Source organism: Papio anubis, chromosome 11 (genome assembly GCF_008728515.1).
Source record: "Papio anubis isolate 15944 chromosome 11, Panubis1.0, whole genome shotgun sequence".
Classification (NCBI taxonomy): domain Eukaryota; kingdom Metazoa; phylum Chordata; class Mammalia; order Primates; family Cercopithecidae; genus Papio; species Papio anubis.
In genome coordinates, this window is record NC_044986.1 from 18,049,513 (window position 1) to 18,064,744 (window position 15,232).

Consider the following 15,232-nt stretch of genomic DNA (forward strand, 5'->3'; position numbering starts at 1 on the left):
TACAAGATAGTTTATTATTTTAATATCCTATCAATATTCATTCTCCCTTGTCATTTCTTCTTTTGTGCATTTGTGCTTGCTCTCTCATTTCTTGATTAAATGAACTGCTGGCTTGTCAATTTTTTTTTTCCAAAAAAATTAATCTATTTTTCTGTTCTTACATCATTAATTTCAGCTCTTATTTTTATTTTCCTAGTTACGTAAAAAGGTACGCAAAAGTCTTTATTTGTTGTTTTAGCTATTTTTTTTTTCTAGCTATTTGAATTGGGAATGTGGTGCATTTATTTTCATTCATATTAATATAGTTGTTTAATATTATAAATATACTTCTGATAACTGCTCTAAATGTATCCCATAAATTTTTATATGTGTTGCTTTTACCATCACTATTTTTCAGAAATTCTGTAATTTTTCTTTGTATTTCCCCATTCACCCAACAGAAAGATTTTATTTAATATTCAGGTGTTCATTTTCAATACTTCCATTCTTGGGAAACGACTAATTTTTTATATAGTCAGTCAATTTTTGTGGGTTTTCCATGTGCACTTGAAAAGATAACATTCTCTATAATCAGGCTGTATTGTTCGATATACATCCTTAACTTCAACTTTATTAGTTACATTGTTTAGATTTTTTTAGGTATTTTCTTATTTTTATCTTGTCATGTATTGACAATAATGATGGACCTGTTTTGTACTGAAGTGACACTGTTTCTCTTTACTGCCTGTGGTTTCTGTTTTCTATAGGTGGTTGCTGGGTTGTCTGGTATATAGGTAAATTCTTCTAATACATATGATATCAATTTGGTGAATTGTGGGTTTTAGTAATTATAAGGTATTCTTGTCTCGTATAATGTTTCGATATTCCCTACTGTCTTATTGTAATCATTCACCTATGAAATCCTTATCTGTTCATTTTCATCGTTTCTGAATCAATATGTTATAAATGTCTCCTAAATAATGCATAGATTTGGGTTTTGTTTTATGCAGCAAGTTGAAATGTTTTGTTTTAATAAGCAAGTTAATCCCATTCCCATGCACTGATATTATGGTGAATCTCAACTCTGTCACAGAATTTTATGTTACAATTACTGTGTGTATTATAACGCATTTTTCTGAGTTTTTTTTCCTATTTGATATTTGCTTTTATTTCTTTTGGTATGTAAGAACATTTCTATCTTTGTTACAGTGTTTTCCTTTGTGCATATACCTTGCATAGTGCCCTTAATTCTCATCTTTCTTACCTAATTTTATTATCTGTTCTGTCAGTTTTAATCCTCAGTATACCTAGAACAATAGTCATCAGCATTTATCATGGTTCAATGGTTCCTTTTAGTTGCTTTATCACATCATGTTATAAGGAATTTACACAATAAAAAAGTGTCAGTCAAAAACTACCTTTTGCAGATTCCAAAAAGAATTTAAATATAGCAAACCTCTTTGTATTAAAGAAGTGTTGGGGCATATAAACTTAACAAAAAATGAAACCATATTGTTCACTCATTGAATCTTTGAATTTCAAAAAATTCATTTAGGATATCATTTCCTGAAGATCCATGGTCTGAGATTTAAGTAAATGATCAATTACACTATCACCAGAGTTTACAGTGTGCTATCTGTCTCTTTGCATTGTTATTTGTCTCTCTGCATTCATCTTCTTCTTTGTCTAATAACTGTGAAAGATCTTTCAACTTTTTACTAGTATGGGCAGAAAATGAAAAATTCTAAATTCTCAACTGTGTTCAACAAAAAATAAAAGTGGGCTACAATGATGGTACTTTGTCTTCTTGTATGCCTTCTTTAAAGGTAATAAAATACTTTGGGCACTAAAATAATACAACTAAAGGATGACAGTTTTTTTCACTGTGGCATCATCTTTCTAAAAAGCTTGTTTTATTGTTAATTTTTAGCATAGTTGGAAATAACTGATAAGCAATGAAGTAGTTCCTAAAATGATAAATAGCAAAATGCTTCAGAACATAGAAAATAACAACATTTAAATTCTACAGTGTATCTTAGATTTTTAATTAAAAGAATGCAACAGACCCATCGGGTAATTACAGACAGAACATTTTATTCTGATTTTTTTAACAAGTAAATGTTCTCTTTGTTCTTTGAAAGACTTCTAAGAAAAAATAAAATGTATAAAATAATAGTCTTCACAAATAGGTAGGTCTGCTCAGAAAACAAACTGAAAACTAAAATTGGGTCCAACAGACCTTGATGGGATATCAAGTGTTAAATGGCAGTTTTTGATTCCTATCTATTACATATGCAGCTGTCAATGTTCTTATCTTTGATTTCCCCTTTCCTCTCCCTTCTCTCATTTTTAACTGCATTGTTTCTACTTGGACAGAACGTGTAACATTTACACACTTAGTTGTCTACCCATATTCCCACCGTTATTTTAGTCTTAGCTCTAAAATTAAGTATGTGAAATGTTTTCCAACAATCTTTTACCTGAAGTGTTCCCATTTATCTGTTCATTAGATGAAGCTCATTCTCCAGGACAGGGATTGGAAAATTACAGCCCATTAACTCCACCAATTGCTTTTGTAAATCAGGTTTTATTGGACATAGCCACACTCACCCTTTTATGCAATTTATACTGTTTGTATACAGTTTCAGTGGAAGAACTGAGTAGTGACAACAGAGTCAACAGAACTTAGCAGGGTACAAAGCCTAAATTACTTACTATCTGAACCCTTACCTAAAAACATCTGCACACCTCTACCCTAGTATATAAATTTCTCAGGTAAGGGCACACACATACAGTATTAACTGAGTTTTTCTATGTTCAAAATTATTTTTGATAGCCTTGACACCTGAGGTACAATTTGGCAAGACATAAAACCCTTGGTCTATACTTTCTTAAGTCTCTTGAAAATTTTGTTCCATGGTTGCTTTGATCTGTATGTTGTTTTTGAAAAATCTGATACTAGTCTAATCTCTTGCTTGTAAGATATTTCATCTTTCTGCTGGAAAATCCTAAGGATTCTTTTCTTCACCTCTTAAAATGCAATAGTTTATCAGGATATGTCTCAAAATGGCTACGGTGGATATATTTTACCAGGTACCAAACCGAAAAGCTCAAAAGCAAGGAAATGGGTAAATAAATTGTGGTAGAGTTATACAACGAATAAAATACTAAATATAAAGAAGTTAATTGCAGCAATATATAATGACATAGATGAATCTTGGTAATAATCGTAGTAAACAAAATCAAAGAAAGCCTGAGAAAATGGCATAAATACGACCTTTTTATAAAGGTCAAATACAAGCAAACCGGATGATATGCGCATGTATATGTGATAAAGCTACTTTTAAAAACAAATATACAATAAGAATTTCTGGATTTCAGAATAATGGAAAGTTGAAAACAAAAAATTCAACATTTTTTTTAAATGAACATGATTTTAAAGAGAAAACTTAAAGGAATACAGCAAATGGGCTTTTTAAAAAATAAATATCCTCCCATCAAATACACTTCAGGGGTATTTTGCTAGTAAGATACAATTACTTCTACGTTGATAGCATAATAACCAACAAAAGTTGAGTCTGAGTTAGCATAATTCAAAAAGAAATTTAAAAGAATATACAACAAAAAGATTTTCTTTAATAAACAGGAAGACATACATAAATAAGGGTGCTGCGTATTAAAAAATTAGAACAGCTACTCTTGAAAGATGATAAATATATCAATCTTTAGCATTAAGAGAAAATGCAACATTAAAGATGACCATGTGATATTAAAATTTAAAAATTCAAGAATAAGCATAGTAGAAATGGAGTGAAGGACCTAATTCCGTGCTATTCTGAAATGTTCATACTTCTGCCAACATTTTTCTCCACTTATAAAGTGTGAAATCCTCTCACAAGACACTTCTTCCTCTCAACTTCCAGAATAAGAACATATTAAGGATCATTTTGGTCAAAAGTTATATTTGAATCTCTAAAAAGTCAATAGTAGCTACTATATCAGCCAGGGTTCTGACAGGAAATAAACAATGTGCTCAAAATAATTATAAAGTATCTAATAAAAGGCTATTTATAAAGGTATGACCAGGGCAATATCCTGAGACCTACCACAACAGGAAGCCTTTACCACCCGTTGGCCTTAAAAAAGCAAGAGGAGGGAGTGTTTCCAGAATTCCTAGAGAATAGCTATATGAAGACACCTGACAGTTCGGCCTTCAATAGAGCAACACAACTAACCCAAGGTTATCCAGCAGGGAGAAAGTTGGTGGAATAAAATACCTCAACCCCACTCATCTCCCACCATCAGATCTACCAGCACTGGCTCAGCCTACCTGGAAGCCAGAGGGCATGGAAACAGGATGGAAAAAAATAAAAGGTGGATGTGGAGAGACAAATGGAGAACATCAAGCACAGCATATTATGAGTTACCACTAGAAGGAGAATAATAATTATGTATAGTACACAATTTAAATAAGTTGGTTAATATACTAAAAACAAAGTGTGAAACACAGATTCACACTTTTAAGGAAAGTATGCTGAAAACCCTATTTATTCATCCACAAATATTTATCAAGCATTTAATATATGGCCCTTTACTAGAAAGTATACACACAGGAGGTATGTTGCAGAATTCCTGCTCTAAAACTTCTTAGAAAAAGAACATAATTTTTTTTAGAAAAAAGAGAGTACCCATATAAAACAGCATATATGTAATTAATAAACAATGGAAATTTATTTCTAACAGTCCAGAAACTAGGAATTTCAAAATCAAGGTGCTGGCAGATTTGGTGTCTGCTGAGAGCTACGCTCTGCTTCAAGATGGTGTCTTGTTTGCTATGTCCTCCAGAGGGGAAGAATGCTGTGTCCTCACATGATGGAAGCATGGAAGGCAAAAAGGACCCAGCTAGCTCCCTCCAGCACTTTTTGTAAGGCACTAATCCATTCATGACAGCAGAGTCATCCTGACTTAATTACATCCCAAAAAGCCCCACCTCTTAATACTACCACACTGGGGATTAGGTTTCAACATGAATTTTGGAGGGGACATACTCAAACTGTAACATGTCATATTCATTTAAAAACAAAAGGACACAGGAGCTTAGAGGAAAATAAAACATCTTCCAGAAAATGAAAAATGCAGGAAATAAAGCTGTGGATTAACAAGTCTTTTCATCACTATACAATTATGAAGGCCACTTCCACTCTGTGACAAACAAAAGCATGTAGAACCTTTACTGCGAGCTGATTCCTTCATTACACATTTTCTGGATTTTTCCAATAATTTTGAACATAAATCTTGTTGTCACTGTCACACCTAAACACTTGATAACCCGACATCACTTTTAGAAGCTGTACTCTAGGATGCTCTCACAAAAAAGTTCCCTTCCTTGGCCAGGCACAGTGGCTCATGCCTGTACTCCCAGCACTTTGGGAGGTCGAAGCAGGCAGATCACTTCAGCTCAGGAGTTCGAGACAGGCATGGCGAAACCCCATCTCTACTAAAAATACAAAAATTAGCTGGGTGTAGTGGTGCATGCCTATAATCCCAACCACTCGGGAGGCTGAGGTGGGAGGATCACTTGAACCCAGGAGGCAGAGGCTGCAGTGAGCTGAGATAGTGCCACTGCATTCCAGCCCCTGTGACAGAGTCAGACTCTGTCTCAAAAAAAAAAAAAAAAAAAGGCACAGCTCCCTTCCAGATTTATTTGTGTATGCTTCACACAAGCTATTTTCTTAAGTATTCTGTTGTCTTACCTCTATAAACATTTTCATATTAATCAAGCCACACTGGATGACACAGTACTTTGTAATCTCAGAACTTTGGGATGTCAAAACAGGCAGATCACTTGAGCTCAGGAGTGCGACAGGCATGGAAAAACCCCATTTCTACTAAAAATGGGTGGGTTCTCTACTAAGAATGGGTGGGTTTTGGAGACACAGTCCATGGGACACATCAACTGACAGGGTTAATAGTTAAAGAAGAAAATTTCAGAGATTATGTGTCAATTATAGCCTAGACCCTTAAATGGCTGCCTTCTCATCCTCGTATCGCTTCTCAACTCCCCTAACAGTGTTACCTACACTTTCTCAAATAAAATTATTTCACTGAAATCTTTGTCTCATTGTCTGCTTCTGTAAAAATCCAAGCTAAAAAGGATCCTACATTTCTTGACAGTTTCTGCTCACTTTGTGCTTTCCTTTTCAAACACATTTCCTTGAAAAAGCTGGCTCCACCCATCATTTCCACTTCTACTCCTCTCATTCCCTATTAAATCCAATATTGTGAGACTTTCATCCCACCAATACACCGAAACTGTTCCTGTCAAGATCACCAATGACTGCACAGGGCTAAATTCAATGATCAGTCCTTAGTAATCATCGTGCTTGAAGCATCAGCAGAATGTGGCTCCGTTGATTACTTTCTCACTTCATATTATTTCTGCACTTGGCTTACACTTCACCGTACTGTTCCTTGCTTATCTTCCTTTTCTCCCCTACCTCTTATTATTTGGGGACCCTATAGCTCAATCCTTTTATTCTCCTTTTTATTTACAACCACTTCATTAGTGATCTGATCTAGTCTCTTGGCTTTAGGAACTCCCAAGAACTCCCAAATGTACACCTTCAGCCCAAACCGTTCTCTCTAGGACTCCAGTAAGAATATGGTACTTTACTAGAAAGTATACACACAAGGAGGTATACTGCAGAATTCCTGCTCTAAAACTTCTTAGAAAAAGAATATAAATTTAAAAAAAAAAAAAAAAAAAAAAAGAGCACCTGTAGCAGCATATACATCCAACTGTCTGCTTGACATTTTCTCTTTGACATCTAGTGGCTATCTCAAGTACAACATGTCCAAACTCAACTTCTCATCTTCAAAACACCTTCGCCCCAAACCTGCTTCACAATCTTCTACATATCAGTTGATGGCAATTTCATCTTTCCAGCTGCTCAGGCCAAAAATTTTGCAATCACCCTTGGTTTCTCTCTTTTATCTCATACTCTACACCTAAACCCTCAGCAAATACTATTGGCTCTACTTTTTTAAAAAATCAAACAAATCAACTAATTCTCACCATCATTTTTGGACCAGATTCCCGTTAACAATTTCCTAACTATCCTCTTCCTGTTCTTTCTTCCATAAAGTTTATTTACAACATGCAGCCAAAACAATTCACATAAAAATTATCTCATTTGCTCTGATCAAAATCTTGCAGTGTTTCCCCATTTCACTCAGATGAAAGACAAAGGCCATACAAAAACCTGGTGATCTAGCTCCTTATTACTTTTCTAATCTCATCGCTTAAGTTTTATTCTCCTGCTCTCACTCTTCTCTAGACTCCATATTATCCCTTAAACATGCCAAACATGTTCTCACCTTACAGTCTTTGTACTAGCTGTTCCCACTTCCAAGGAACACCATTCTCCCAGATATCTATACAGCAAACTCCTTCATTCCTTTAAGTCTTTGCTCAAAATTCACTTTCTCATTGAGGCCTATCCCGGCCTTCCTATTTTAAAATGTAGCCACCTCCCACCCCTAGTAGCTTCAACTGCCTTGCCTTGCTCTATTTCTAAAAAACGTATTATCTACCAACAAATCATATGCATGCTTATTATGTTTATTATATGTATGCCTGTGCTAGAAATAAGTCCTGCAAAGATAACGCTAAATGCCTGATGCACCATTTGCTGATATCCATTACTGCATGTTCCTAGAATCAAATAGAATCAGAAATGTACTCCTATAAGCCACAAACTCAATCCAATGTTTGGAGGTACTCCTTAGCTCAATAGATACCCTAAAACACATGAAACAGTGATGTCAATGCCATAAACAGCTATAGATATCTACAGTCTCAACAGTTAGAAAGTATTCTCTAGTATCTTAGATTATTTTAATGTTAATGTGTAATGCTCAAACTAACATAATTAAAGATAAGTAAATCAGATGGTTTCTTTGTTCTAGATCAGATTATGACAAAATCTCCAAGGAGATTTCATAGTACTGGTACAGAACCAGCAATACCTCACAACTATTTGCAATGTTATTAAAAGTTGAATAAGTGATCATTTTGAGGTATATTAAGTGAAAGTTTATCTCTTTTTAAAATGTCTACATTATGGTGAAATCAATATCCTTCATCAGAATATATTTCAGAGTAAATTTTTAATCTAGTAAAATACGCTGTTTTCATGAATTACCCTGCTATATTTTTGGCTTACTTTTCAGTTACCTTCCCCACAATACTAGTTAAAAAGATAATCTGTTTTTTAATACAAAAACATTTAGGTTCTTAATTTTCTAGAAACTTCAAACATGTAAGGATATTTAAAGTAAATCCAACCTGCATTTGGGTAGCTGATACCATTAAAATCAGTCAGGAAGAAGAGGCTAAACTAGCATCATAGCATAGTAGTTCATAAAAAAAAAAAAAGGAAAAACACAAAAAACTAGTCTCTGTGGAGATAACAAGCATTTACCTTATAACTAAGATAATAAATCACCCCCTCCTTATATTCAAAGCAGCCCTACTTAATATAGTATCATTCCCTAAAGCAGCACTTTTCTGTAGTGAACTTAATTATTCTGACAGCATCTTTAAACTACATTTACCCATCCTTTTGTACTCTTTTCTTTGAAAGTGCTATAGATTATCTTATGACACCACATACTTTCAACATGTAAGCAGCAAATTCAAAATGCATTACGGATAAGTAAAGTAATATATTAATTTTTCTACTAAGAAATAATTTTACAAGAAATTTGTTGGGTTTTGCTTTATACTTCGATAATTCACAGAATGTTAAACTGCTCATGGCTTATCTATTATTCTTATAAAACTCATCAATAATGTATTCTTCCCATTTTCATCTTACACTACATTCTTAAGTATGCCTGACAAGTAACACAGTTAGTAAGACAAAAATCAAGCCAAAAATACCCTGCTGATAAATTTATTTAGATACAGTATTTTGGTTGTAGAATAAGCCAAAAGAAACTCAATATAAAAATATGTTTAGATTATCTAAAACTGAATTGGCATTCTGTAATCAGATTATCCCAAATCAAACAAAAATCTACCAGCAGATGAATATATCAGCTAACAACCTATATTAATATTTATCACTAATAGTTGATCAGAATAAACCCATCGTGCTTTCCTGGCCACCCTCGGAAAGCATAACCACCATTACGTCTGATGGCTGAATGGGACGAACATTCAATAAAGGAAACTATGAAGTACATGAAATATATTCGGCAAACTGTGAATTATAAACTATATTCAGTAAGGATGACATATACTAATCAGGTGGCCTAGAGATTCCATTTTAATGGCCAACACTGAAGGTGGGCCCATGTAGGTATAAGATTAGAGAGTATCTATATATATAAAGTCAAGATCCTTGAAGATGTACATCCTCAATGAAAAAGTGAGTTTTTAAAAATATGCTCCGTGGAGGCAGAAAGATAGCATCTATTTCAGCCTTGGTTCCACATAAACAAAACAACTGTTCCCCCTGGGAACTTTGGGCCATTTACTAGATATCACGCTACTTTGGGGCATGAATTTTCCCTATATAAAATGTCCAAAAAAAATTATATGCCAAATTTCAATTTAAGTTGGATCAGGGTTGCTAGGGCCCTAGAAGCATACTCTCTCTCTCTTAAGAGCAGGTGTAGGCAAAGTAAGGCCCAAAGGCTAAATCTAGCCCACCACCTGTTTTTGTAAATAAAATTTTTATTGAACATAACCATGCCCATTTGTTTATGTATTGCCTATGGCAACTTTCATGCTACAAGGCAGAGTTAATTAGTTGTGACAGAGATTGTATGACCAATAAAGCCTAAGAAATTTACTATCTGGTCCTTTATAGATGCCTTTTGCTGACCCCTGTAAATAAATGTAATACTTACTGTTTAATTTATTTATAATATAAAATGATATCATTATATCATCGTGTTTGAAACAAAACAAAAATAACTAAAACACTGGAAAACAGTATCCTATAAATTGGAGGCTAATCAAAGAATAAGAGTATTGCTTAACTTTAGACTAAGTTAAGTACTCATTTTAAAATTTCAAAAGTCAAAACCTGTGTTTCAAGGACAAATATGGTGACAGTTTAGTTCTGAATCTCCCCCATCCTCCCTGGAAAAAGAAATAGATAACAAAAGGAAAACATGGGGAAAGTGGATGAAGTGAAAGGAAAAGAAAATTACATTTCCAGAGAAATTATAAGGGTAAAAAAAAAAAAAATCCTCATAAAGTCCAGATTAGGTATGAATGTACAAACATCAAGTGCAACCAAAAGAGCTAAACAGAAGCAGCCACAAAATTGCTGAAAGGGTGATGAGAAACAAGTAGCATAGAGGAAACTAATGGAAGCAGATCTCAAAACTTACCATACCCCTCCCACAAAAAAATAAAACAAAGTAAGGGGAAGGAGAGCCCTAAACGTGTGAAGAGGTATAATTAAAAACAAATCAACAAAAAAGGCAAGAATTACTTTTGAAAATACAAGACATGCACAGGAAATTTACCAAAAAAAAGGAATCACAAAGCAAAATTCAACTCTCTCGTATGCAAGAAATACATTTTTTTTAAAAAGTGATTCTAAAACACTAAACAATCATAACCATAAAGGGATGAGCAAAAGTATACTAGGAAAAGACTGAACAAAAAAACAAAACAACGGCAATATTAATAATGGATGAGGTAGAATTCAGGTCAAGAAAACATTAAACAACAAATCACTTTATAATATTAAGTAATACAATTTACAATAAACACATAACAGTTATTAATATCTGTAACAGCAACTTCTATAAAACATAAATTCCAGAATATATAAGGAGAAATAGGAAAAACAGACTAACACTTTAAAATTTTACTTCAACTTTCACAGCAAGATAGATCAAGAACAAAAAATACTAAGTCAGTAATAGAAGGCCTAACAATATAATCACTAAAGTCAATATTATAAATAAATAATATCAAACTCCATACCTTGATATTATTGGATTTATCTTCTTCTCAAGTGCCTATCAAATATTTATGAAAACTGAGCCACAAAGAAAATTTGAATAAATTTAAAAAGTAGAAATAATACCAACAACATTTCCTGAGCACTATAAAACCAAAAATTAATAGCAAAATCAGAAAATTGTCTTTCTACATAGAACATCTGTTAACTGATTCAAAAGTTGGAATAACTCAGCCACACGTCTGCCTCAACATTATCATAAGTTTATTATGACAATAATGTATGTAAGCAAGCGTATTCAACGTAGCATTGCTTATTAACCATCACCCTCCAATGTGTTCCCATCAATAGCCATTCTCCTCTGATTACTTCTATTTTCTCAGCAAAATAAGAACTAAGGTCATCAATTGAGAGTGATGATAGAGAAGGAAGTGTCTGAAACTTGAGGAGAGAGGAAAAGGTATGAAATAGTCATCCAGGAGAGCTGGGAGAGAGACCAAGCTAGACTGGCAAAAGTTTCAGATGTCATTAAGGGCCAACTTGACATGAGTAATTATAAACTTACAGCTAAGTAAGTACCAGACATCATTTAAAAAAAAACAACTTGAGAATGGTAATTACGAAATTTAAAGCTGGGTAGGTTTAGAAGTATGGGTAGGGTTAGAAGTACAGATAAAAAAGGTAGGGTTAGAAATATGGACAAAAAAGAGTGAGAGAGTGGAAGAACTGATAGTCTCAACAGACTAAAGGCTCTGGTAAGGTCAAAGAATTATCAGAGTGTGGGCACTAGAAATAGTAAGCTGGAGAGATCAGTGGTACTTGAAAAGTAAGATATTTCAAATGGAAATTATGGACTCATTGTACTGGAATAACAAGGTCTGGAACGTAACAATGGAGAGAGTGGCTCAAGGAGAATGGAAAACAAAATCTTTTGTTAGATCAAGAAATTGAAAGGCCAGGTAGGAGAAGTACTCAAGTGCATATTTACAACATAAAAATATCTGCCTTATGTATTCTGGACACAGTGACAGTAAGCCAGAAACTAAAATCCTCAAGAAATAAAACACAGCCATCTGAGAGCAAAAGATGAGTGCAGGAAGGTGAAGTAATAGGTGTTATATTCTGATGATGTAAGAGTCAAAGCCAGGCAATTTAGAGGAGGAGGAATTGAGAATAGAGTGAAAATGGCAACAAGAAGTAAAGGGGATATGTAACCCACCTTCAACCCAGCTGTACTGAGAATATGTAAACAAAAACAGCCACCACTTGAAAGGACTGCAAGGGAAACAGTGGAATATTTTGAAGGGGAGTCTCGGTCACGAAACGAGTTTTCTCATTAAGTCTGAACAAGGACTCTAAATAGTTGTATATATAGTTGTCCATACACAAAAGAGTCAAGAATTTGAGTTCATAATACTGGCCAGAGCCAGAGAAGAATTATTTTCTTGAATCTGAATAACCACCATGGGGTATATATTTGTAAACAAACTAAAAACAATAAAAAAGGTTACCACTGTTTTAAAAAATGTTATAAATAATTCAAAAAAATTAAGTACCAGAAAAACAAAAAGGAGTAAAGGTACAGTAGAGAAACTCACATGCAGATTGCCCTAGTCACCTTCACCTTCAAGTAACAGATAATAATCTCTTGTAGAAGCCAGCAGACTATCCTTGAGAAGCTGACTTTAAAGAAGTAATACATACATAAAGATATAACAGTAAGATTAGAAATAGAATGCTAAAAATGAAAAATCTTGAAATCATGCAATGCATAGTAAAGAGATTGGGATAGTTTCATTGCTTGGTTCATAAATAAAATCCAAAGAAATAGCACCACCTACTGGAATTTCACATATTTTTTTAAAAATTCACAAATCTTAGAAAATGAGACTATTATGTAATATTTCCCCTCATTTGGTTAGAAAGGTAACCTTAAATATTAAAGAACAAAATATAACATAATCAAAAAAGTTTATATTAAAAATTACCAATTCTCAGCTTATAATTTCAATCTCAAATAACTCACCATTTTGACTAAATTAATATGAAGATTTTATTAAAGAGAAAAACATTCCCAATCAATAAAGAAATTACAATTTTTAAGTAACTCACAGATATGGTATTCCTGTATGCTGCTTGTATAACCATATATTGCAGAATATCCAAATATTATGATCATGACAACATCTCTACTATCCAACTCCATAATATGTGCGGAATGTCCCTCCACAGCATACTGCTGACCATGTCCAAGAACAGTAGGAGTTTTTGTACTCCATGACTGACTATGTATGTTAAAAACCCATAATTCATCTGTGACATTGCCATCATTTGTTTCAATTCTGCCTCCATACATAAAGATGTTTTCCTGTAAATTAAAATACATATATTAATAGACAAAATAATGTTATATCTTAACACATATTAATTAAAAATAAAGGTTAAATTTACATAAAATTTTAGTAATTGCTCACAACATGCATAAGGCATTGTTCTTATTTGTAAAAAGTAATAAGAACACATGAATAATGACAACTAATGCTTTTATATACAAAAAGGGGGGAAGAGCAAAGCTTTCAAAAAGCTACTTTAAAATATATTTTTTAACTATTACTTTATATACTCAATTAAGTATACTTTTAATTATCATACAGGAAGAGAACACTAAACTACGGCTTTAAGAATGGAAAACACAATAAGCTAATCAAGAACTTAAAATTTATGGGTGAGGTAGTCCTATAACAAAGAATAATGTACTCCTCCCATATAACTGAAAAGTAACAAACTAAGTTGCTGATTAATGTTACTCATAGTCTTTTCAATATTCGAATCATCTGAGTCCCCAGTGGTTACGTTTGAATTTTACCATCTCCTTGTACTGCTTTGTGCTATTCTCAGTTATGCACTGTTTTCGTCAAGTGCTCTTCACCAAAAAGGCATATCACATTTGTGCATCACATAGAGTACACCTCTGTTACCATTTCTAATGGCTATGGACAGACACCACATGCCTTCAGTTCACCTTTGGTAAATCCTTGTAGAACTTTTAAATTATACAAATTATTTCAAATGTATATGATGGAAATAAATGATGTAAATTATCATTATTTCAACAAATTAGAAATAGAAAAAAATTTTCCAACCTGACAAAAGATATTTAAGGAAACCCACAGCTAACATTATACCTAACAGTGAAAGACTAGATACATTTCCCTAAGGTCAGGAACAAGATAAGCATGCCTGCTTTTGCCATTTATATTCAACTTTATACTGGATGTTCCAGCTAGAGCAAAAACTAAATAAAGACATCCAGCTTGGAAAGAAGAAGTAAAATATTTCTATTTGCAGATGATCTGATCTTGTATATAGAAAAGTCCTTAAAAATTAAAAAAAACCACTTAGAGCTAATAAATGAATCAGCAATATTACAGAACATAAGATCAACGTACAAAAAGTAAATTGCATTTCTATACACTTGCAATGAACAACCCAAAATGAAACTGGGAAAATAATTACATTGACAAAAGCATCCAAAAGAATAAAATATTTATGAATAAATTTAATAAAGGAAGTCCAAAACTTATACTCTGAAAATTACAAAACACTGTTTAAATAAATTTTTTAAAGATATAAATAAATGAAAAAACATCCCATGTTTATGGGTCTGAAGACTTAACATTGTTAAGATAATACTCTCTAAATTGATTAAGAGGATAATACTCTCCAAATTGATCTCAGATTCAACATATCCCTATCAAAATCTCAGCTGGCTTCTTTGTAGAAACTGACAAATTGATTCCAAAATTCATATGAAATTGCAAGGGATGCAGAACATCAGAACATTCTTGTAAAAGAACAAAACTGGAGTACTCACATTTCTCAAAAACTTACTGCAAAGCAAAAGTAATCAAGATAGGCTGGGCATGGTGGCTCACGACTATAATCCCAGCACTTTGAAAGTCTGAGGCAAGTGGATCACTTGAGGTCAGGAGTTCAAAACCAGCCTGGCCAACATGGTGAAACCCCATCTCTACTAAAACTACAAAAAAATTAGCTGGGCGTGGTAGCAGGCACCTATAATCCCAGCTACTCAGGAGGCTGAGGCAGGACAATCGCTTGAACCCAGGAGGCGGAGGTTGCAGTGAGCCGAGATTACACCACTGCACTCCAGCCTAGGTGATAGAGCAAGACTCTGTCTCAAAAAAAAAAAAAAAAAAAAAAAAGTAATCAAGACAGAGTGATACTGGGATAAATCAATGGAATAG

The 15,232-nt window shown here is 33.4% G+C and overlaps 1 protein-coding gene across 6 annotated transcripts in view; it reads right to left on the reverse strand.

The window, feature by feature from the left end:
• Nucleotides 1-15,232, reverse strand: part of ATRNL1 (attractin like 1) — an 832,634-nt gene that overhangs the window by 750,379 nt on the left and 67,023 nt on the right. For all 6 annotated transcript variants that reach the window (XM_017944361.3, XM_017944358.3, XM_017944357.3 and 3 more), the window contains exon 8: nt 13,080-13,335. In XM_017944361.3, coding sequence (XP_017799850.1) covers nt 13,080-13,335 — 256 coding nt within the window. The remainder of the gene's footprint in view (nt 1-13,079; nt 13,336-15,232) is intronic.